The 22,943-nt window shown below is 42.6% G+C and overlaps 1 protein-coding gene across 1 annotated transcript in view; it reads left to right on the forward strand.

The window, feature by feature from the left end:
* Positions 1–1,952: 1,952 nt before the first annotated feature.
* The window catches only part of DIAPH3 (diaphanous related formin 3), a 458,292-nt gene continuing 437,301 nt past the window's right edge, over positions 1,953–22,943 (forward strand). Inside the window, exons 1-2 of the mRNA XM_075265434.1 lie at positions 1,953–2,336; positions 22,358–22,393. Of these exons, the coding sequence (XP_075121535.1) occupies positions 2,223–2,336; positions 22,358–22,393 (150 nt within the window). The 5' untranslated portion in view covers positions 1,953–2,222. The remainder of the gene's footprint in view (positions 2,337–22,357; positions 22,394–22,943) is intronic.

Here is a 22,943-nt window from a genome sequence, read left to right on the forward strand (position 1 = left end):
GGATCCTTGTGATGGGACAACCCCTTTAAGGGAGTAGTCTCATATTAGTCTATGAAAGGGGGGTGAAGAGGATGCTAGAGATCACACTCAAATTATTGTTGCTGCTACACTCTTAACATAGCAGTACACTTATTGATGCTACACATCAGAGGCTACCAGTGCACAGAATAAGATAGCCTTATAAGATTGCGTCAGCAAGCTCCTATACTCCACACCCCAAGTTGCTGTATTTTTATTGCATTTCCACTATGACAGCCATTTTTCTATGACTTCAAAGTTCCTGCAGCATAGGGGCAACATGTTGGCTCAGTGGTTAGCACTGCAGCCTTGCAGTACTGGAGTCTTGGGATCCAATCCTGCCAGTAACAACATCTGCAAGGAGTTTGTATGTTCTCCACATGTTTGCATGGATTTCCTCCCATTCTACAAAGACATACTGATAGGAAAAAAAAATGTACATTGTGATCCCTATATGGGGCTCACAATCTACATAGTAAAAAAAAAAGTTCCTGCAGAATTACTCGGCATACAATGGATTGGAGCCGTGAGCAGGGTGCAGCTCCTGACTGAAAAATTGTGGTGTAGTACTACATGGTGGCATTGACTCCTCCAAAGTAAGACACTCTCATTCACCATCTATCCGTGCCATAATAGGGCATAACTTGTACCCATACTCCTTGGGACATAAAGGAACAGCCAGTTCAAATTATTTTGTTTAATTTCTTTTGTACGGTGTAAACAAGTCAGAAGTGATGTAAATAGTAGCAGACATAATTTCCATGCACTGAGGTATTCTGCAGCTTTCCATATAGACCCTGTTTTAGTTACAGTCAGGATGTATTTTTCCAGTGACATTCAGGTGATATATGTAACAAAGTGTAAATGGAAAACTTAAATAATATGGCCCTGCTTGAGAAAATGGACAACTTATGCAATGAACAGCTTTCAAATTTGGCATTTTTCTTTAAATAAACACTATGTTGTTTATGACTTTTTCAGAAATGTGCCAGGTCCTCTGCTATATTGTGCACTTATGCTAAAAGATATTCCAGTTTGCAGCTGGTGAAGATTTCAATGATCACTTGCACTAATAAACTTGTGTAAATGACATAAAATGTAGTGCAACTCCTGCATCATTTTTTCATGAATGTGGCATGGATTGTGTTGAGGTTTACAATGTTATTACACCAGATATCTGGCATAAAACTGAATAATAAATTTGCCCCTTTATGTTACAAAATACGTAAATACACAAACAAAAAATAATAAAAAAAAACTATAACTAAAGGAGAACAAAAAACATTTCAAAGCACAGACTCCCACCATAGCTACTCTTTCACATATTTTATATCAAAATGACCTAAGGACTAGTTCACACGCAATAGTTCACACGCAATTATGCGGAATCCGCCTTAAGAAAGGGAAGCTCATTTCTTATTTCCGCTAGTGACAACATGCCGGTAGCGGAAATAAGAAGGCTAGCTGTCTACATAGACCACCATTGTGAGGGGGCGGATTATGACGTGGATTCCATGCCAAAATCCACCCCCTCTTGCCCCGTGTGAACGGGGCCATACCCCAGACATATCATCCAGCAACAACCACTGTGATAAATCTGAAGTATTTCAGACTACCTATGTTTCACTGTTTAACTATTGTTAGGCTTTGGGCTATTGGTACATCTCAGCCATTGCTATTGGTCTGCAGCTATATCAGTTCAAATTCTCCAAGCTCTCTTCCTTCTATTTTCCTGGCGTGGCCGCTGAAGTTCCTTCACATTCCTGAGCAGCTGATCACACACTTCTCTCCCTGCCAGCAGCTACCTGCCAGTTACAATGATGTCTGCCGTGTGACCGCGGCATTGCGTGACGTCACAACAAAAGCTCCTCCTTTATTGGTTACTCAGTTGGCGTCCTGGAGAAAGCTGTTCACCTATAGGTTGGAGTTGGGAAAATGGGCGTGGTCGCAGTGGCGGGAACATTGAGTGTGTCGGTGTGTTAGTGCTGTGTGTCCGGGAGCTGGACCTTCGCTGCCCTGGCCGGGTGAGCGCTCCCTGGCAGTGCATGATATCGCAGTCAGACATAAGTGGATCAGCGCGCTGCTCCCAGACTCCCAGGCGGTAATCGGATTCCTCCTCCCTAATCCGCTGTCAGAGCAGCCAGGTGACAGCTTCATCTTGCCGCCCGGGGCGTGACAGACATCTGCTGGCTTCCTTGCTTTTCATGGATCTGTCACGGCCCAAAATGAGTCGCAAACAACGAGGAGGACCGGGGACTGGACACACGTATCCGGATTATCAGGCTGGAGACGACGGAGACAGGAAAATCTCTAAATTCGTAAGTGTCCGGGCGGCGCTGGTCATGTGACCTGGCAGCTGTCTGAGGGACTGGCACAGGGATGGGCCTGCAATATACCTGCACGTACTGTGCCCCATAAGTGGCCATGCTGTACCCCATATATACTGTACATATACACTATACTGGCACATACTGTATACTATGCATATACACATGCTGCACTCCATTCATGTACATACATAGATTACTCTGTAAATATGTACTGAAACTTATACATATTATATACAGTGTGTAATATATAGTGCACCCTGTAAATACATGTTTTGCCTCATATATACACCATATACAGTATGTATACATATTGCACATTATGCTACATCCCACCATGATGTGCATGTATTCTTAGCAGGGAGAGGGTAGAAATATGCTACTAATATCCAATATGCCAAACACTGCTTTCCCCTTGTCATTTGCAGAAAAAGCATTGGCTACACATCTAATGAAAGTGACAGATTTGGACCAGACAGTGTTTGTTCCATGGTAACAGTCTACGTACAGTCTAATAGTGGTCTGCATAGGAACTGAATACGACAGGGTATTTTTAAAGGGTTGTCCAGGATATTCAGGTTTTCGCAAGTAGGGTGGATAAGGTTAAAAAAAACCCCCAAAACCCTGTTGTTTTCCACTGCATTCCGGTCCTCATCTCACGTGACTGATGAGTCCTAATGAATGGAACTGGTATGTCATGTTCTGGTTCCCTTCATTAGGCTGCTGATTGGCCTCAGCGGTCACGTGTGGTGAGGACTTCCAGCAGAACAAACAGCGGGGCAGCCCTGGACAGTACAGTAGTGAGGGACATTGGAGCAATGGGGACAGGAGAGTATGCTTTTTTTTTTTTTTTTTTTTTCACCTTGCGGAAAACTATATATACTGGACAACCCCTGTAATCAATGCTACTTGTGAATAGTCTTTTCTTCACTTGTTATAGTTGTATTTGGTTATAAAGGTGTACATACAGTGGTGCCCAACCATTTGCTGCCTCATCTGACAGTGCAACTGGCCGGTTTTATATGCACTTGAAAAAGGGCTAAGGCCCAAGACGCGTCGTACTTTAGTATTAAAGTTTTTGGAAGAATGGTTGGTTTGTGCGCGCTCCACCCTACTCCTCTGCCACCTATTCGGTCTTTGACCCTGAGGGATACCTGTACTCTGAATGTGAAAACAGCTTAGTTGATCTGATGAGTCATAATGAAGGTTTTTTCCGTTAGGTTTTTTTTTTTAAAATAGATTCTTTCAGATCTTTTTACAGAAAAAACAAAAATAAGCAACGAACCATACTGGAGCTTATCAGTGAAAACTCTTTGGTAAGACCTCAGTCACACAGCTGTATGATAGGTAGGGCTGTTTTTGGAGGAACTTATCAGATTTTCCAGGTCAGATCCAAATACAGCTATGTGCATCATCTGTAAGAAGTGTTCTTGCTGCACATGGCACAACCAGGTTCGGTCCTTCCTATATGTTTTTTATGGTTTACTCCAGTCTGAGTCGCGACCGCTTTCTACTTCTCACCTATATTACAGTGAGCAAATGAAATGCAGCGTATATGACAATTGATGTTTATACTCTGGGGCTGGAGTAAAGATGGTTTATGACTTCAAGTGCAGTTCCCACCCAGAGGAATATTGGTCAGAATCTACTGTGGGAAATAATGACATCAGCTATACATGAAGACATTGTCATAATCACAGCATGGGGGTAGTTTCAAACAAAGCGGGGGTTTTTGCAATTTTTTGAGCCAGAGTCAGAACTGGATGCAATAGTAAGGAGAAGATGTAATTTATTCCTCTAATTCTTTGTGAATTCTCTTATGCCATTAGCTCAAAAAAAACTATATGAAAACTGTGACACTACATGTAAAGCTTCTGAAATAAACAGTGTGCCCTGCAGTTAAGACTGGCAAAGGTTTGACACTTTACCTGTGGCAGATGTCGTCTTTGGTGTAGTTGAATGAAATACATTTACAATATGTTAACTGCTTCTGGTTTATTAAAGAAGTGTAAGCATGTATTCACCCTACTTTTGTCTCTTATTGTTCTTAATCCCTCAATGGATAAGAAGATGAGAGAAAAAAGACCCTTGATTGCAATGGATAAAACAGATATCTGATGGAAAATCCAGTTGCCTAGGTTTCCAACTGCAGCAACCCAGCGGAGGAGAACAGAGAGTGTGGACTGAGACGACATGGGCTGTGCCACCTACTAGGCCTGCAACGGTGCTCATACACTCAGATTCCTCCATAAGGCTGTGCAGAAAAGGGGGGGGGGGTCCTGCAGAACTACCTTTTGGATACAATAAAGACCTTGCTTTCCCACAGGGCACTCCGTGTTGGAGAAGGGACCTCTTAATACTGAGCCGGTATGGATGTTGTTCAGGAGATGCCCTGTTTGTAATGCAGGCAGTGACTCAGGAGTCCAGGGTTGCAGGGTAAACCAAATAACTTTTATTGAACAACGCCAATAGATGCTCCAGCAGCTTTGCAAGGTGAATGAGCATACAATTCAATATGAAATGTCCACGACTTAAGAGTTTAGCCAAGGCAATATAGACACTGTAGTACTTGACATACTTTTCTCCTCTCCCTCTCTCGTACCACTCCCTAAATTAGTTAGGGCATGAAGTGGGGCTAAAAGTCCTGATAGGGAAACCGGGTTCCTGGAAGGCAGGCCCGTATTCAATACTCCTGTCGGGTACCTCTGTAACTCCTATTGGCACAGACACAGATGTCTCTCGGGAACCCCCAAAGTTCTCTCACTAACTCCGGGGCAGCCTTTGGACGTACCTTGGAATAAAATGGATTCACTCCTAGAACCTGGGCTGATGGCTGAAAGGACTAAGCTGAATTCTTTTACTGTTTCTCACAGCAGGATATGTGCAAGATGACTGATGCTGGAACTCTGTTCTCTGCAACTAGATACTGGCTCTGATCTGGACTTAAGCTAATCCTGGACTAACCTTGGCAACAGCCACCAGAGAATATAAACCCTTTCCTAGAACCCTGCCCAGTGGCCTGTGATTGGCCATGAGATAGTACTGCATTATATGAAAGTGCATCTATACATTAAAATGGCAGACATATTGCATTTACCATAGACATGTATAAGACAAGACAAACAGGACAACCCCGGGGTACATGTAACAAACACAAAACATATAGCAGCTCACTCTGGGGTGCTGCACATCCACCTCTTCTATTTAATTGCAGTGGCTGGGCAGGTGATGTCAGTGGCCTTTATTCTCTTCACTGTGTTAACCGGTAATTTATGTTTTCATCAGCTTTGCAAAGTGCACTGAAGTTGCCCTCATAGGGGCTAGAACAGTACTGAGCAGTGCCTGTGGTATCTTTGTATGTAAATACAGAGACCAACGTATGCAGTTTAGTTTGAGAAACAGCTTGCCGACCTGAACTGTCCACTACACCAGCTAACCTACCCAACAACTTGTCACTCAATTCAGAAAGTGTAGTGGAGTAAATTGGAGAGCAAGTAGAATCCTTAGATGGTAAAGCTCCTTTACCCCTGCCTATGACATGGCTTAACAGTAACAAATAGTGATTTTACCATAGACTGCAATGCTATAGTATTATTAGTAATACAGAAAACATCATACATTTTTGTCAATATAAGTGATTTTAACCTTGAGCTTGATCAGCCACTCCATGGTGATGCTTGGGACTTGTCAATGGTGGATATTGTCTCCAGAATATGAGGGGTGTGAGCATTTCCACAGCCTCACATTAAACTAGTTGCATCACTTTCATGACCTTTTGGATGGAAATAGTGATTCATGCATATCAATTTTTGAAAATGTATGATTACTATGTTTACATTCACTTTTTTAATCCAACTGCTCTCCTCTGTCTCTTGTCTGTCAATGCTGAAAAGGCCTTCGACTGTATGCATTACTGCTTTCTGCGTGCAAGACTTGTTCAGATGGGGATAAGCCCTGGATTCCTTGGGGAAATCCTGTCCCTGTACTCCTCCGCCAGGGTTTTAGCTAACGGGATCCTCTCTGAACCATTCCCAGTGTGAAATAGGACCAGGCATGGGTGCCACCTGTCAGTGGCCCGGTGGGTGTGCCCTAGTGTACACAGTCTTTAGATGGGCTGTAGACAGGTCAAAGGCGACCTGCTTCTCTGTTACTTGCAATGCGTTTCATTTCTGTCAATTTTAAATGAGTTTCAACGCTTTGATCACCTGAGCAATTTGAAGGTTAACCTTTCTAAAATTGAAGCTCACAATGTTATCCCGCCCCTGGTGGAGGCTGTTCAACTGGCATCCCAATTTCCCTTCAAATGGCAACACAAATTGACTTTATGGAACTCTGTCATGGAGGTTTGTCACTAGGGTCCTGGGACCCTTCAGCCTGCTATTTCATAATCCCGTGTTTCCACTTGTGATGCTCATTCAACAGATTCTTATATTGGTCTGGGTGTGAGACTGGGTCGATTTCCTTCCCTCAAACAATTGCGTACCTCCTACCCAAGCCTCCCCCTGTCCTGGTTGGAATGTAATCAACTCCCCAGTTTGCTTTGAAAATTTCCCTTGCTCTCACTGCTCTCCTCCAGTCCTGCTGTGTTTAGATAGCCTTTTCCTATAGACTGAAACACCTACATATGATCTTTCTATGCTCTATGACATAATCCGTGTACAGCAACGAGTAATCTGCCACCTCCCATATCCATTACTGATTCTGTTCTGCCATTCTGCCAGGAGTAACTGTGAAATCGCAAACAAACAGCTGAGAAAAGCCCAAGTGACCATAATGTAGGAGATCTAGGAACACTAAACTGCAAATACCTGCAGGCATGAAGCGGCGAAAAAGATCCCTTAGACCGCAAAAGAGCAATTTATGATCACAGACTGGAAACCTGCTTTGTCTGTGAATAAGCAACCAGAAGTAGATTCAAGTACACAAGCAGATTTTAATTAGTTAGCTGTGAGATTTGAAAAATGTTCAGTCCTTTGCACAGAGCCAGCAGATGGCAAACATGCTGTAAGGAGAATCGTGCCCTCCCGTCTCTACTGTGTGAAGAGAGAAAAGAACCCCCACTTGCTGTGATTCTGCCTTGTGTATCTAATGTATCTATGGATGTACTTCCCTGTTGAGAAAGAAGTGAGCTGCAAATTAGGGCTCATTCACATCTGCGCCCAGGTGTCCGTTCTGCAGGTTTCCATTTCCTGCATGAAACAGAGCAGGATACGGAAACCTGCAGGAGTCTTTCTCACCCGTTCATTTGAATGGGTGAGAAAGCTGTCCGGCCGTGAGCGGCGGTGAGCGTTTTGCGCTCTCTGCTGCGAAATCGGGTTTTTTAATCCGGACACAGTGTCAGACATGTAGTACTCTGTGTCCGGATTAAAAAATCCGGTTTCGCGGCGGAGAGCATAAAACGCTCACCACCGCTCACGGCTGGACCCGGTCTGTGGTTTCCGTCTTCTTGCATGCAGAAGACGGAAACCACAGAACGGAGACCAGAACGCAGGTGTGAACCTAGTGTTAGCTGTAAGAGAGATATCTAGTGGCAGAGAGTCAGTAGATGAGGGTAGCTATTCAGATGGTGGTGTTAGGGGAGGGGATGTATGCTTTTCTGAAGAAGTTGTTTTTCTGGTTACTCTTTAGGGATGTTGTGGGGGACAGTACTGTGTATCATGGTAGTGAATTCCAGAGTATAGGTGGATGCACAGGAGAAGTCTTGGAGATGACTGTTTGGTTTGATGGCCCACATCTTGACCATGCTACATAGTCTAAGTAGATTTTTATTTTGTAATGTACAATGTGTTATTTACTTTTCTTCTGTATGCTTCAGATGAACAGAAGTGTGACCTAAGCACATATAGTTACCCGCTTAATAATAATTCCACAGCTCTAGTTGAGCTAAGGCACAAAATTGGGCTTGAGGGAATTCTCGTAATCTTTTGGCATGCTCACATGGCTGGTGGCATTAAGCATCTCTGGACTTTGCGGCTTCCTTAATTAGAAAACTAGCCTAGTTCTGAGCACCATATTAAATGAATAATCCTTCTGGAGCAGAAATATTCCTCTTAATGACAAACTTCTCCAAAGGATGAAATTAATATTGTGCAATAAGCTTAATTATTAAAACCGAGTCTAAGCAATTTTGGCGATGAAAAGTTAGTTTACATTGCAGCCTTTACTTTGCGTTGTAGTTTGTTTGTGCAGTCCTATAAACAGATGCAAGTTCCCTGGTTTTGGCAGCAGTCGCCTTCAGTGCTTCAAGCTGTCATAGGCTTTGGCTTCATATGAACGCTGTGAAGTTTAATTGATGAACTGTGATTCCAGTCCTGCAGGAAGGTGCCTAAGGCTAGTAATAAATCGTCTATATGTATTATGTACTTTTAATGCAACCCTTTTATTTGATTTCTGCACCTACTGTATGTGTGTTTGTCTCCCAAACAGTCTTATGTGTCATTTATAGTTGCATAAAATGTCAATAGAGTTTTCCAATGGATTGCTATGTAAATAATAATTGTATATTCAGCCTGGTCTGACATCACAGTATACAGATCCACAGGTGCTACATATGTTTCTCTATGCAGAAGCTGGAAGGCATTGATTCTTTATGGAAAAAAGTTTTTTTTTTTTTTTAATTAAGTTATAAATTTTGAAGACCCACAGGGAATGACTGCTCAGCCAGTAGCTGGTCACAGTAGTATACAGCCATTTCTTAGGTGTCAAGAGGGACCAGAAAGTAGAGCTCAGTGGAGTGTTGGGGGAACAGTAAGGAAGGCCGAGTAGTGGGGTTTGAAATGGTTATGGCAACACGGTAGCTCAGTGGTTAGCACTGTAGCCTTGCAGCACTGGAGTCCTGGGTTCGAATCCCGCCAAGAACAACATCTGCAAGGAGTTTGTATGTTCTCCCTGTGCTTGTGTGGATTTCCTCCCATTCTACAAAGATATACTGATAGGAAAAAAAATGTACATTGAGTTCCATACATGGGGCTCACAATCTACATTTAAATAAATTTAAAAAATTAAGTGATATCATACAATTGTCAATATTATATAATTAGATGAAGAGCTTGTTACATATTTTCAGTTGAATTAATTTACCAATGGATTTTATTAGAGATGAGCGAACACTGTTCGGATCAGCCGATCCGAACCGCACGCTCCCATAGAAATGAACGGAAGCACCTGTGACGCTGACTTTGCCAGCGGCCGGCCAGCGTCACAGGTGCTTCCATTCATTTTTATGGGTGTGTGCTGTTCAGATCGGCTGATCCGAAAAGTGTTCGCTCATCTCTACGTTTTATGAATTGGAGCAGCTTTACTGCTTCTATATGACTGGCTGTCAGCCATTTATGAAGGAGTCCATTTGTGGAAAATTTTGACCTACTGACTCCACAGCCCTGAAGGTGAGGATTGCGTTCGTCACTTTGAACTGTATAGTTGTCTAGTTGTCCATTAGTATTATATAACACCCTATGTATGGATAATAATCACTTACCACTTATTTTCTACAATGTTGGCAGCTTTGTACAGCTGCGATTACCTCACAATTTATGTGAATCTGTGACTACTTCTATGGCTTCCACCACTCCTGCACGAAATGTCAGATCCAGGGGAGCCCTGGGCTTGTAATAGACTTGTAGTAATTTCTATTGAGAAGTAGCAGTGACGATCCATTTCCAGAAATTGGGATACGAATTGTCTCTGGATAATCAGAAAATGTCATGTGACCACCCCATGGCTATGGGTAACTATACATTTTTCATAATTGATGTTATTTAGAAAGTAGTAGGGGAGAGGAGGGTGTTTAGAGTAGTGTAGGGATTTCACGTTAACCTGGACAACCCCTTTAATGAATTCTCAATCAAGCATTTTTGGTTTGTGGTGTTTCTTGGGTTGGTGATGTTCATGTCAAAATGCTGCATACGCTGAGTGTTTTTCTTCTGACATTTTTACAATAGGCTTTTTTATGGTACTTAAACAACAGTGAAAACTCGTACAAAGTTGACAACATATGATAAATGGCACTAAAAATCATCGTAAAAACCATGTTTAAGTGCTGACATTTTAAAATGTGTTACTACTCATTAACTTTAAAACCTCAAAAACTGAAAATAAGCCTGTATGATGGAGTCCTCGTACTTCTTTTTTGCCCTTTTGGGTTGGCGGGTACATATGTGCAGCCTGCTGTAAAATCCATGTATACATCATTGTTTACACTGAGGATAGAGGATTGTAAACGACAAGGGGCTAATCTAGAGTAAAAAGTAGAATATCTGATAAATACCCCCAAATGCTAAAGGAGTTATCCTGGTTATAACGTAGCAGATGTGTATAGGCCTTTATGGTTAACCTGACATGGTGTGTTTGGATTTATTTATATGTTTTACTGAAATCTACTTTATGGTGTTTATTCATTGTAAGATATCTGGTTATATGGTCGTACTATTGATCAGTCAGACTTTGGTTACTACTGGAAAAATGGAATAATTTGATTATTTTGTAAAATCATTTGTGATGTAATGCATGCTTGCCTACCAGAAGCACTTCAGACTCCCTTTCATTCCTCAGTTATTACCTTGTATATTGATATTGCTGACTAAGGTGTGGAGTACATATTGACTTTAAGTGCTATTCACCAAATTTATTCAAGTTACCATTTCAAAAAAAAAAAATCTTGATTCTGATTTTCACTAGAATTCTGAAATTTGTCCTCCCTTCTGCAAACTTCAGTCTGCAATCTTCACTTTAGTCAGTAGTTGGGTGATCAGACAAAGAAGCGTGCGTCATATACCATCTGGGGGACCAGATGGTATAAGCGCAAGAGTTCTTAAAATGTGCAGTGACCAGCTGTGTGGTATTATAACGCACATGTACAATATGAGCCTGAAGCTGGGGGTGGTACCTCAACTGTGGAAAACATCTTGCGTGGTACCAGTCCCAAAGAAACCCAACCCGATGGGCTACAATGACTACCGACCTGTAGCACTGACATCCCACCTGATGAAGGTCCTAGAGAGACTGGTCCTGACACACCTACGCCCCCTAGTGAGCTTCGCTCTGGACCCCCTCCAGTTTGCCTACCGGCCAGGCATTGGGGTAGATGATGCCATCATCCACCTTCTTCATAGAGCTCTCTCTCACCTGGAGAAACCCGGGAACACTGTGAGAATAATGTTCTTTGATTTCTCCAGTGCGTTCAACACCATTCAGCCAGGGCTACTGAGGGAGAAGCTGAACCTTGGTGGTGTGGACCATCACCTGTCCAACTGGATCCTAGACTACCTGACAAACCGCCCTCAGTATTTGAGAGCCCAGGACTGTGTGTCTGACACTGTGATCTGTAGTACGGGGGCACCTCAAGGTACAGTTCTTGCCCCATTCCTCTTCACACTGTACACTGCTGACTTCAGGCACAACTCATCCAGCTGTTACTTACAGAAGTACTCCGATGACTCTGCTATAGTCGGTCTTATCACTGATGGCGATGATAGGGAATACAGAGACTTAAACCGGGATTTTGTTGAATGGTGCCAGCAGAACCAGCTCAGGATTAATGCTGGGAAGACCAAGGAGATGGTGGTGGACTTTAGTAAACGGAGAGGTGCTCCGACCCCGGTGGAGATCCAAGGAACATGTATTGAGATAGTCAGGACCTATAAGTACCTGGGCGTGCTCCTCAATAATAAACTAGACTGGGCTGATCACCTGGAGGCGCTGCACAGAAAGGGCCACAGCAGACTCTACCTGCTCAGGAGGCTGAGGGCCTTCGGAGTCCGGGGGACACTTCTTAGGGCCTTCTTCAACTCTGTGGTTGCCTCAGCCATCTTTTTCGGTGTGGCCTGCTGGGGAAGCAGTATATCAACCAGGGACAGAAATAGACTTGACAGGCTGATCAGGAGGGCCAGCTCTGTCCTGGGGAGCCCCTTGGACCCAGTACAGGTGGTGGGTGACAGAAGGATACTGTCTGTGGTGACCTCCATGCGGGAGAACAAATCCCACCCCATGTATGGGACCCTGATGGGACTTGGCAGCACTGTAAGCGACCGTCTGCTTCACCCCAAGTGTGAGAAGGAGCGCTATCGCAGGTCCTTCCTTCCAACCGCGACCAGGCTGTATAATCTACATCAGACCAAACGAAGAGCTCTCCGCACAGAGAACTAATGATTATGAGGATGACCATGAGGTCTTCCTCTTTCTCTTCTGTTTTTCCTTAGCTGCCATGGACTCCTAGTATATCTTCTCTTCTCAGCTTATCTGTGTCTACGTCTGTAACATATTACTCTGTATTATCCTGTATCTGTATTACTATGCTGCTGTAACACGCTGAAATTTCCCCAAGGTGGGACTATTAAAGGATTATCTTTATCTTATCTCAGGGCTCGTTCACATCTGCGCCCGGGACTTCGTTCTGCAGGTTTCCGTTTCCCGCACAAAACAGGACAGGAGACGGAAACCTGCAGGACTCTTTCATACCCATTCATTTGAATGGGTTTGAAAAGTCTGCGGCTGTGAGCACCGGTGAGCATTTTATGCTCTCCGCGGTGAAACCGTTTTTTTTTTTTTTTTTAACTGGACACAGAATCGGACTTGCTGTACTCTGGGTCCGGTTTAAAAAACAAAAAAAAAACAAAAAACGGTTTTGCCGTGGAGAGCTCAAAACGCTCACCGGCGCTCATGGTCGGACTCTGCATGACAGGTTTCAGTCTTCTGCCGGCAGAAGATTGAAACCTAATATGGAGTGCAGAACGCTGGTGTGAACCCAGCGTTACCGTATCAGCTCTCTGACCTTTTTTCATTTCTTTAAAGTGCGTTATCCGGCTTCCTAATATCTGCAAGTACATGAAAAGCAGTGCTAAATACTAAATACTGTTCCCTTGTGCACGCTTTGCTTGCCTTTATTTTTACTTCCCACTCCATGTTATTTACATCGAATCTGTGGACAAACTACATTTCCCATGACTTATCTGCTTGCTCTCAGTATGAACCTCTCTCCTCTCCACTTCCCTATCCAATGAAACCACAAGTAATAAATCACTCCCTCATCAGAGATCACGTGCTCATGTAATGTTTCATTTGCTAGCTGAACTGCTTACATGGAGCAGGTAGTGAGCTTGCAAACAAAACGTCACGACTGAGAGGGGCGTGGCTAGCCGGTATAAAGAGGACGCTTGGAGAGGAGCTCCTTAGCTTCCAGAACATCATCCATCGGCTAAACTAACAATACATAGCTGAAAACTCTCCAAAGCACCCCGAGGCTTCACCCACGCCTCAGTGATCACTTTGGGGGTGCTATCTTGCTGCTTCCCAATCCCAAGTATTGTGGAGTACTTAGGATTGGGAAGATTTGAGCCTACTCTCCTATTTCTCCCGGCCGCCATCTTGGGCCTCCTACAGCATCTCACCGATGAATGGAGTGCACTCTGAAGCCCTGTGAGTGTTCCTAGACTGCTGGCATGTACCTACCTCCAGCATGAGGAAGAAATTCTTCCCCCTCCAGCAATAAGTATAACAAGCCTGCTCTGAGTAGTGACTTCCCCACCTGCTGTGTCCAGCTGACAGCAACCTGTGCCATGCATCTGGTTATCTGTGCAGTGCATCTCATTACCAGAACAGACTGGACACAGACTTCCAGGCTAGTGATTCAGTTCCCTCCTACTGCAGAGTTTTTGCTCATTACATCTTACTTCCTCCTGCCCTCATCTTCTTTCCTACACTCTGGGCCAGAGACTGATTACTCCAGCTGCACAGAGGACCAGTGGCTGTCCTGGAGCACCATATCAGTTGTGAGAATAGCACCCATTTCCCTGTTTAAAGTAAAGCTCCACTAGCTTTTTTTGAGACATCATGGTCAAGATCGGTCGTGGCATATCTGGTGACTCTCCCGAGTTTAGGGACTGGCAACACCAGGCGGCGGAGATGCAGAAATTCCTCAAAAAGCAGCCTTCAGGCTCCCCCGAGGAAGATGGCGCCCAGTGACGCGGCCCAGCTGAGAGAGGTGACACCTGACTCCGACGAGGATGGTTCCCTGCAAGACAGCTCTTCGGCTTCCATCTCTAAGGGATATCTGAAAAGACTCTCTCTCAAGCCCTCTCGCACGCGCTTTCCCCCGTTTTGAGCGAGTTAACTGCTCTCCGTGCGGACTTCAACAATATTACCCGCCGAGTGGATGTGCTGGAGTACTGTCAGGGAGAGGTGCTACACGTGGCCTCCTCCATGTCTGAGCGCCTAGACACCCACGCTGCCCACTTTAACTATACCTACCTGGAAATGGAGGACTTGGACAACCGCTCCCACCATCGCAATCTTCGTATTAGGAGCCTCTCGGAGACCTACCTACAAGAGCAGCTCCCTCTCATCGCTGCTGCTGTCTTCTCCTCGCTGGTCGGTGAGGAAGCAGCTTCTAAGATGGCGCTGGAGAAGATCCATAGGGCCGTCTGCCCGAAACCAAGCGCTGGGGCCTCGTCCCTGTTAGCCTTGGTTTTTCTGGAAGTGTTCTGTTTATTGCCTTTATGACCTTATGCTCAGCTGTTGTAGTATTTTACCTTTTGTAAAATACTTAAAAACGTAATAAAATTTGAATAAAAACGTCATGACTAAGGTTGATGACCTGAAAATACTCTACATCAGATGGTGCTAAATTTTAAATAGGATATATACCGTGTTTCCCCAAAAATAAGACAGTGTCTTATATAAAATTTTGGTCCTAAAGATATGCTATGTCTTATTTTCAGGGAATGTCTTATTTTATTTTTGTGTGCTGCTGCCACCACTGCGCTATGCTGAGATGTGCTTGCTGCGCAAAGACTTTAGGAAGAAAAACCTTGCAGCCAGCTGAACGCTGTGTGTGGTGCTCCATGTGTACAGGAAAGCTGTCTGCTGCCACTGCTGTGATACTGTACGTTCTATCCACTGTTCCTGCTGCTGTGGGATGAGCTGGGAGGGTGGACCCCTCGCCACATATGATGCTTAGTGTATGCACAGTGGACATCTCCAAGCTCATCCTATAGCAGCAGGAACAGTGGATACAATGTATCGCAGTGGCCTCAGCACAGCCGGCTTTCCTGTGCACACGGAACATTGCGCAGTGTTCAGCCGGCTGCAATGATTTTCTTCATACAATCTTTATGCCAAAAGATTATTATTATTGGGGGATGTCTTACTTTCAAGGGGTGCCTTGAATTAGGCAATTCAACAAAACTATGCTATGTCTTACTTTCGGGGGATTACTTATTTTGGGGGAAACAGGGTATTAGTAAGTGTTTTGTATTGATGCATCCTGCTACTTGGCCCTTGGGGATAACCCCTTTGAGTACGGACATTAAATGCGACATTAATATAGAGACTCTAATGTAAACTTGAAGAAAACTGTTTTTAATTTTTTTTATGTATTTTTTAGACAAAAAGCTGAGTTATATACAGGCTTGCTGGCTGCAGCTGTCACAGAATTGTGAGAGAAAGACTAGAAATGGGGGTGGAGGACAAGAAAACTAGCCCTTTGGTGTACTGTTGTCTTGCTGATGTGAAATTTAATATAGAAGGCCTATGTCTTGTTTCCCTTACAGCTATATGGAAACGTTGACATGCTAATGATATATGTAAAAAGCATGGATGAAATATTCAGTCCTATAATGTAGCGATAAGGCCATGTCCAGACTGGAAACTTAGATTATGAAACATGCAGTACTATATAAAGTAATTTGAAGCCTGCAAGGTTGCTGTATATCTTATTTGGAGGTAAAAAATTGTATCCTGAGATTGAATTATCTTTATTCATTGCTAAATAAATTGAATTTAAAATTGCTTTTTTATGTTTATTACAAATTAACACCTCTTATAACTTGTTTATGCCTATGGAATACTGCTGTGTGGCAATTGCGGCGTCTCACTTAAATGTAATTATCTTTAATAAGGTTTCTTATAGCGTTTAGTAACAAATGTCTATGCAGGGCTGTGTGAAATAGATAAGCAGTGGGTAATCTACTCTTTGTTTACTTGGTCAACTTAAGACACTGCTTGAGAACTGTATGTGCAGCTGCCTGTTCATTTTATTGTATTAAAGCTTCAATGAAGGGATTAATTCCCACGTACTCCCCCTGCACGCTTTTTCCTACCAGTGTTTTCAGAAAATAAGGAGAGCATAAAATAAAGTTTTGCTGCACCTACATCTTAAGGCGACGCTCACACTACTGTTTTTAACATCCAATATTATCCTCCATCATAAGGTGACAACAGACATGTCCTCTCCCATTGACCCTAATGAAACCAAAATGATGGACGCTCTCCCCCCTCCCTCACCTTTGTTTACTTTTGTATCAAAAGAGGAAGTCCCGTGTCTGTCAGAAAAGTAAAAAAAAAACTTGGACCCCCCCTTCCCTTCCCGACCTTCCACGATGAGATTACGGGTTCCGAGGGGTTATCATGGCAGCCAGGAGGCCAGGCCACAGCCTCCCGACTTCTTATGCACAGTTCCCATAGGAACTAATGTGCGAAGTTCTGCAGTATGTATTGCAGTACGTTTGCATTGCGGAACTGAGAACTCTGCTTCAAGACCCTAGTGGGACATGTGAAAGTAAAAAATCAAAAAACAAACCTAATGTAAACAAAAATAAATGAATTATTTATCTTTTACCTTTAACTTGAAGATCCGTGCCACCGGTCTTGAATTTGTCTTCATTCTTCCTTGTGCTCAAAAAGCGCAGAAGGCATTCCCCTGTTGTCATCATTTCCAGCGCCGCCTTTCTTCTGCTCTGTCGGCCATTCTCCTCCTCTTCACCCCTCTTCTTACAGGAGACCACTGCAAAATGGCCAATGGAACAGCCAATGGCACATGTTCATCCACCATTTTGTGTTGGTCTCCTGTAAGAAGAGGGGTGAAGAGGAGAAGGGCGGCGCTGGAATGAATGACATCGCTGTTCTCAGAGCACAGGGGCAAACGCTTTCTGAGCACAAGGAAGAAATTCAAGAACTGCGGCATGGCCTTCAAGAAAACAGTAAGAGATGAATAGCTTTTATAAAAGCTATTCCTATGTACTTTTAGCTTAAAATGTTTATTTTTATTTTAATGATTGAATCCCTTTAATGTAGAGTGAACGCCGTAAAAGCAAAATACAAAAAATGATAGAATTTTGTTATTTCTCATGGACCTCCAAAAATGTAAATACAAGCTACCGTAATTAAAACTTTATATGTACCACATAATGAAACACAAAGATTCGGCTCTGACATAGCTATGTTGAAAGAAAAATAAACTTATGAATTTTGGAAGGCAGAGCTTTAAAATAAAAACTACCCTGCATCCTTAAATGGGGTTAATGTCCATTGCTCCCAACCTATGATAGATGAGAGAAATGAGCATTGAGTAACTGAAGAGTGAAGCCACCCTTAGAAGACTGGTGGTTGTCCTCTGTTTCCCATTTTGTGGTTCCGAGCCTAATTTCAGTCTGGATGTACATATGACTGTTAGATGTGCTGTGTAGGGTTTATTCACTTGTCCTTTTTTTCCATGTATGTGTGCAGTCAGTGTTTTCTTCTGACAGCGCACAAACTTATATATTTTTTTTTTTTATGTTTTGTGTCAGTAGTCCATCTGTTTTTCATGTGCGTAAAAATGGGGCTGGGCAAATAATCGAGAATTAACCAAATCAATTGATCGACGTGACCTCGCTCTCACCAGTTATTTCACATTCATGCCGTTCTGTTTGACAATGCCATTTGCTAAGGAGATGTCACTAACTGAACGACGATAACCAGTCGGGATTGCTGATACGTGAATAACCAAAACCAAACTTCTACAGCACGTAGTGTCCTAAAATAAGAATTTTATTAATCAAAATCCAGATAAAATGGTCAAATAGTGTTTTAATTTAGGCCTTAATCGTCCAGTCCCATATGAAAGACTGGTCAATTGTTTTTAGAAAGAAAAAAAATGTTGATCAGTGAAAAACATCATGGATGATGCCTGTATTCTGTCTATTAATTTTTTCCATCTGTAAATTTTAATGGACAACCGTCATTAGTAAAACAAAGTAGTTTTGTTGTTTTTTATGGCTCACAGTCCATAAATAACAATGGACATGTAGTAATTAAATTTAAATCAATGTGTCCGTATTCTGTCTGTAGAAATTAGGGATGGAACATGTACATGAAAAAACGGATGAGCGAAAAAGACCTTAGGCAATGGGAATTTATTGAACAATGAATGTCTGCTTCAATTTTAGGCACCAAGCTCTAAAACCAGCGGGTGCGCTATCTATAAGTTCTCTTGCACATCACACAGGCTGGCGCAGCTTGTTACTCAATGTTAATACAGTGTAATGTAACCCACATGTAGAGAAGGGAAACACTGATCTACTGTACCTTTAATATTGGGTGACATAAATTAATAGCATGAAAAAAAAGCAAATATCCTGGAAAGTACTGTCAAAGCACAAATTGAATACTTGTCATAGAGACATCTGAAGTGAATGATTTAATGGTTCATAAATTTTCCAAGATGTTAAAATGCGTTGCACATGACAACATCCATAAGTTACACCGGGAACTCAAGCTGTTGAATACTTGATTTATCCATGTGCATAGGATATAAAATATCTGTGTTCTGAGCTATTAAAATATCTATTGTTTCAGATTTGTCATACTGATTTATATATATATATAGTATCCATTCCATTAATACCTTTTGTTTGTTGTTTTTATCATTTAAATACTACTTGGCATTTCAAGGGATTTTCCAACTCCCCCCCCCCCCCCCCCGACTTGAGTGCACAAAATGGGGGCAATAATAATAAAGAAAAATTAAATGTACACTTATCTGTCAGATCCTCTGTTTCCCGTTGCAACTTCTATTTCCAGGTCTTCTAATGTCAGTACATTGTGTCAGGTGACTAGTGCATTATATCATAGGCCTCAGTAATGGACTCTTCACAAGGGGCGTGCCGAGATCTGTGATTGGCTGTTGGGATGTACAAACAGAAGCTATCACTGGAAACGAAGGACCTGGGAGCATATCTCCCCTTTAAAACTGGGAGACCCCCTTTTAAAATAAATCCTGCCTCCTACTTCTTCATGCTTGTGCTTCGGCCATGTTCAGCCTTTTTTTGTGGACATTGTGGGATTTAGTGCTATTATTCACATCTGTGACCTTCTGCTCCACCCCAAGTGTGAGAAGGAGCGCTATCACAAGTCCTTCCTTCCAACCGCTACCAGGCTGTATAATCTACAACAGTCCAAGCGAAGATCACTCTGCACAGAGAACTAATGATTATGAAGTCTTCCTTCTTTCTTCTTCTTTTCCTTAGCTGCTATGGACTCCTAGTATATCTTCTCTTCTCAGCATATGCGTGCCTACATCTGTATTATATTACTGTGTATTATCCTGTATCTGTATTACTATGCTGCTGTAACCTGCTGAAATTTCCCCACTGTGGGACTATTAAAGGATTATCTTATCTTATCGTATAACCAGTGGCCCACTATTTACTAATAGTACAGACATAGGCAGTCTGTAGATTCACCAGATTTATCACAGTGACTGATGTCTGATAAATCTGGCGTGTTTTTAGACTGTCTTCTCTATATTTATGCCATCTTTTTGTTGGTTTTCTTTGAGTCAGAAGTTTTCAGCACTATTATGGTGCATTTAGGTAACGTAGTCTAGTATATTCCCAGATTTTGGCCCCAACTAGATGTGCCATGTTTAAGTCAGTGTCTAGTCATAACCATAATAGTAAATCTGGACCAGTGTGTGTGCCCTGATATTAAGTGGCAATTAGATCCTTGTCATAGAGTGGAGAAAACTCCACTATAATGCACCTATCACGTTCAGGATTTCTGTCCCTAAATCTGCTTGAAAAATACAGACTCAAAGAACGGAAACTTGAACGCACGTGTGAACCTAGCCTAAGTCAGCCTGTCAACAAGGTACCTGACTGATCATTCATTTTCATAGTCTCCATGTATTGCCGTAATACAGATGTCTGGCCTGCTGGATCAACATGGATCAGAGAAGCCGGGTCAGCTTGTGTAATGTAATGACTAGGATTTTCTTATATAGACCTGGATATTACGGTAATTGTAAGAAGCTTGTCATCTGTTCTATTTTAAGGAGTAAATGACAAATATATGGGAAAAGAAAAAAAAAAAATATATTTTTTTTTTTTTTTAGGATTGAGTGTTGACTTAGCGACCTTAGTGACCTTTGACGTAGTATTACGTAATGGATCGCATGGGGATGTATGGAGCGAGCTCAGGAACTGAGCTCGCTCCATACAGGGCAGATGCCGGCTGTATAATACAGCCAAGACCTGCCGCTAACAGCAGCGGTCGGTGCCCGCATCGATCGCTGCTGTTAACCCTTTACAAACTGCGGTCAAACGCGACCGCAGCTTATAAACTGTGCAGGCGGCACGGGCGCTGTAATTTTCCGCCGATCGCCGCCCTCCTGAACATCACCAGAGGGCGGCGATCGGTTGGTATGACATCCGGAAGCCTATTAGAAGGCTTCCAGGTTTGTCATAGCATTGGTTCTATTGCACGGTGCCAGAGACATCGTCTAATAGAACTGCTGTGATTTTGCTATTCACTGCAATACTGTAGTATACATAGAAACGTCATCTTGTCCCGCATAAAAAGACACCGCACCCAGCTCCATACATGTAAGGGTGCATTCACACTACGTATATGGCAGCTTATTCTGAACGTAAAACACGTTCAGAATAAGCGGCGTATAAAGCAGTTCCCATTCATTTCTATGGGAGCCGGCATACGAGTGCTCCCCCTAGAAATGAATGGGCTGCTTTTTTCACTATGAGCAGTCCCATTGAAGTGAATGGGAAGCGCTGCGTGTACGGCTCGGCATAACCAGAGCTAGCCGTACACGCCAGCACGTCCCATTCACTTCTATGGGACTGCTCGTAGTGAAAGAAGCAGCCCATTCATGTTTATGGGGATCGCTCGTATGCCGGCTCCCATAGAAATGAATGGAACTGCTTTATACGCCGCTTATTCTGAACGTGTTTTACGTTCAGAATAAGCTGCCGTATACGTAGTGCGAATGCACCCTAAATGTGAAAAAGTTACAGGTGTCAGAACATGACGATACAAATTTTGTTTTCTATTTTGCAAACTTTTTCATTTTTTAAAAAGTATCAAAACATTAAAAATACTATATAAATTTGGTATCACCGTGTTCGTACTGACACGTCGAACACGGGTAACATGTTGTTTGTACCAAACAGTGAACGCTGTAAAAATTAAACCCATATGAAAATAGCGCAAATGCATTTTTTCTCCAATTGCACCTCATTCTGAATTTTTTTCCAGCTTCCCAGTACATTGCACAGCATATTGAATGGTGCCATTACAAAGCACAATTTGTTCCGCAAACAATAAGCCATCATGTGACTCTGTGAACTGAAAAATGAAAAAGTTATGGCTCTTGAAATGTGAGGAGGGAAAAACGAAAATGCGAAACCAAAAAATGGCCTGGTCCTTAAGGGGTTAATGCAATGGCTGGGTTTATGTATACATCTGTGCCACAAGCACTTGCTCCTGTCTGGCTGAAAGAATTGTGGATTTCTGTCTGTATTTTGGTATATAGGAGGAGTTTTTCTTTAATTGTGTAATAAGTTTACCTTTTGCCTCTAGGCCTCTGTGCATACAGCTGCTCTCCTTCATCACATTTAATATATGCTTGTAAAGATCAGTAAATTTCGTGTGCCAGTCTGCGGCTTCTCAGAGATTCTTCGCTGTTCCTTGAATTTTATTTGTTTCTCTGACTTTGGCCTCTTGTCCAGATTTGGTGACATGTTTTCAATGGGGATAAAGTACAATAAAACCTCTCCGTGCCCGGTGTAGGTGATGGCGGTGTAGAATGTGCACACTGTGTTGGTAACTGTCTGGACCAAGCACATTGAACTGCATTAATAGGATATATTTTACACAGTGCATTTTTCTATTCTGAGGTATTTCTTTATACTACTTTAGTGTAATATATTTACATGTGTGTCTTTTTTTTTCTTTCCCTCATGCAGCAAATAAACAAACTAAGAAACTTGACTGATGATGTGGTAAGGATTTCTGTTTTCTTATACTAACCTGTGCATGTTGGCATATCGTGTAGAATTCTGCATGTCCTCTACGCCATTGCTATGTGACATGGGTGTTGGGTATGATCTGGGGTGGAAATGAGTTTAACCAGTTAATCTCAGATATATTAAAAAGTGGAATAGTTTTTCTTTGGTGTTTTTTGCGGAGTCTTATCTTGCAGATTCATCTGTATTATTTTCATGGATCTCATCAGACTCTCTCACTGTCTGGACTGTTATATTTATAGACAGTTTTCAGCTATTTTTACTAATTTTATCTGGAGATAATGAAGCTGATAATTCTGAGCGCACTCCCCCAGACTCAGTTTCCCTGCTTTATTAGAGCCCATATACCCTGTGGGAGAAACAAGAATACAGAAGTGCACAGGATGAAGCCAAAACCCATCAATAGTCTGTTGTATAGTATATCACAGATACTGCTAGAGAATGAAGTTGTTGACCATTTTAGTTCTGATATAAAGCCTGACTACAGTGAGTATGGCCTCTGTGAAATCCGTTCGCTAACCCATTG

Source organism: Leptodactylus fuscus, chromosome 2 (genome assembly GCF_031893055.1).
Source record: "Leptodactylus fuscus isolate aLepFus1 chromosome 2, aLepFus1.hap2, whole genome shotgun sequence".
Taxonomy (NCBI): Eukaryota; Metazoa; Chordata; class Amphibia; order Anura; family Leptodactylidae; genus Leptodactylus; species Leptodactylus fuscus.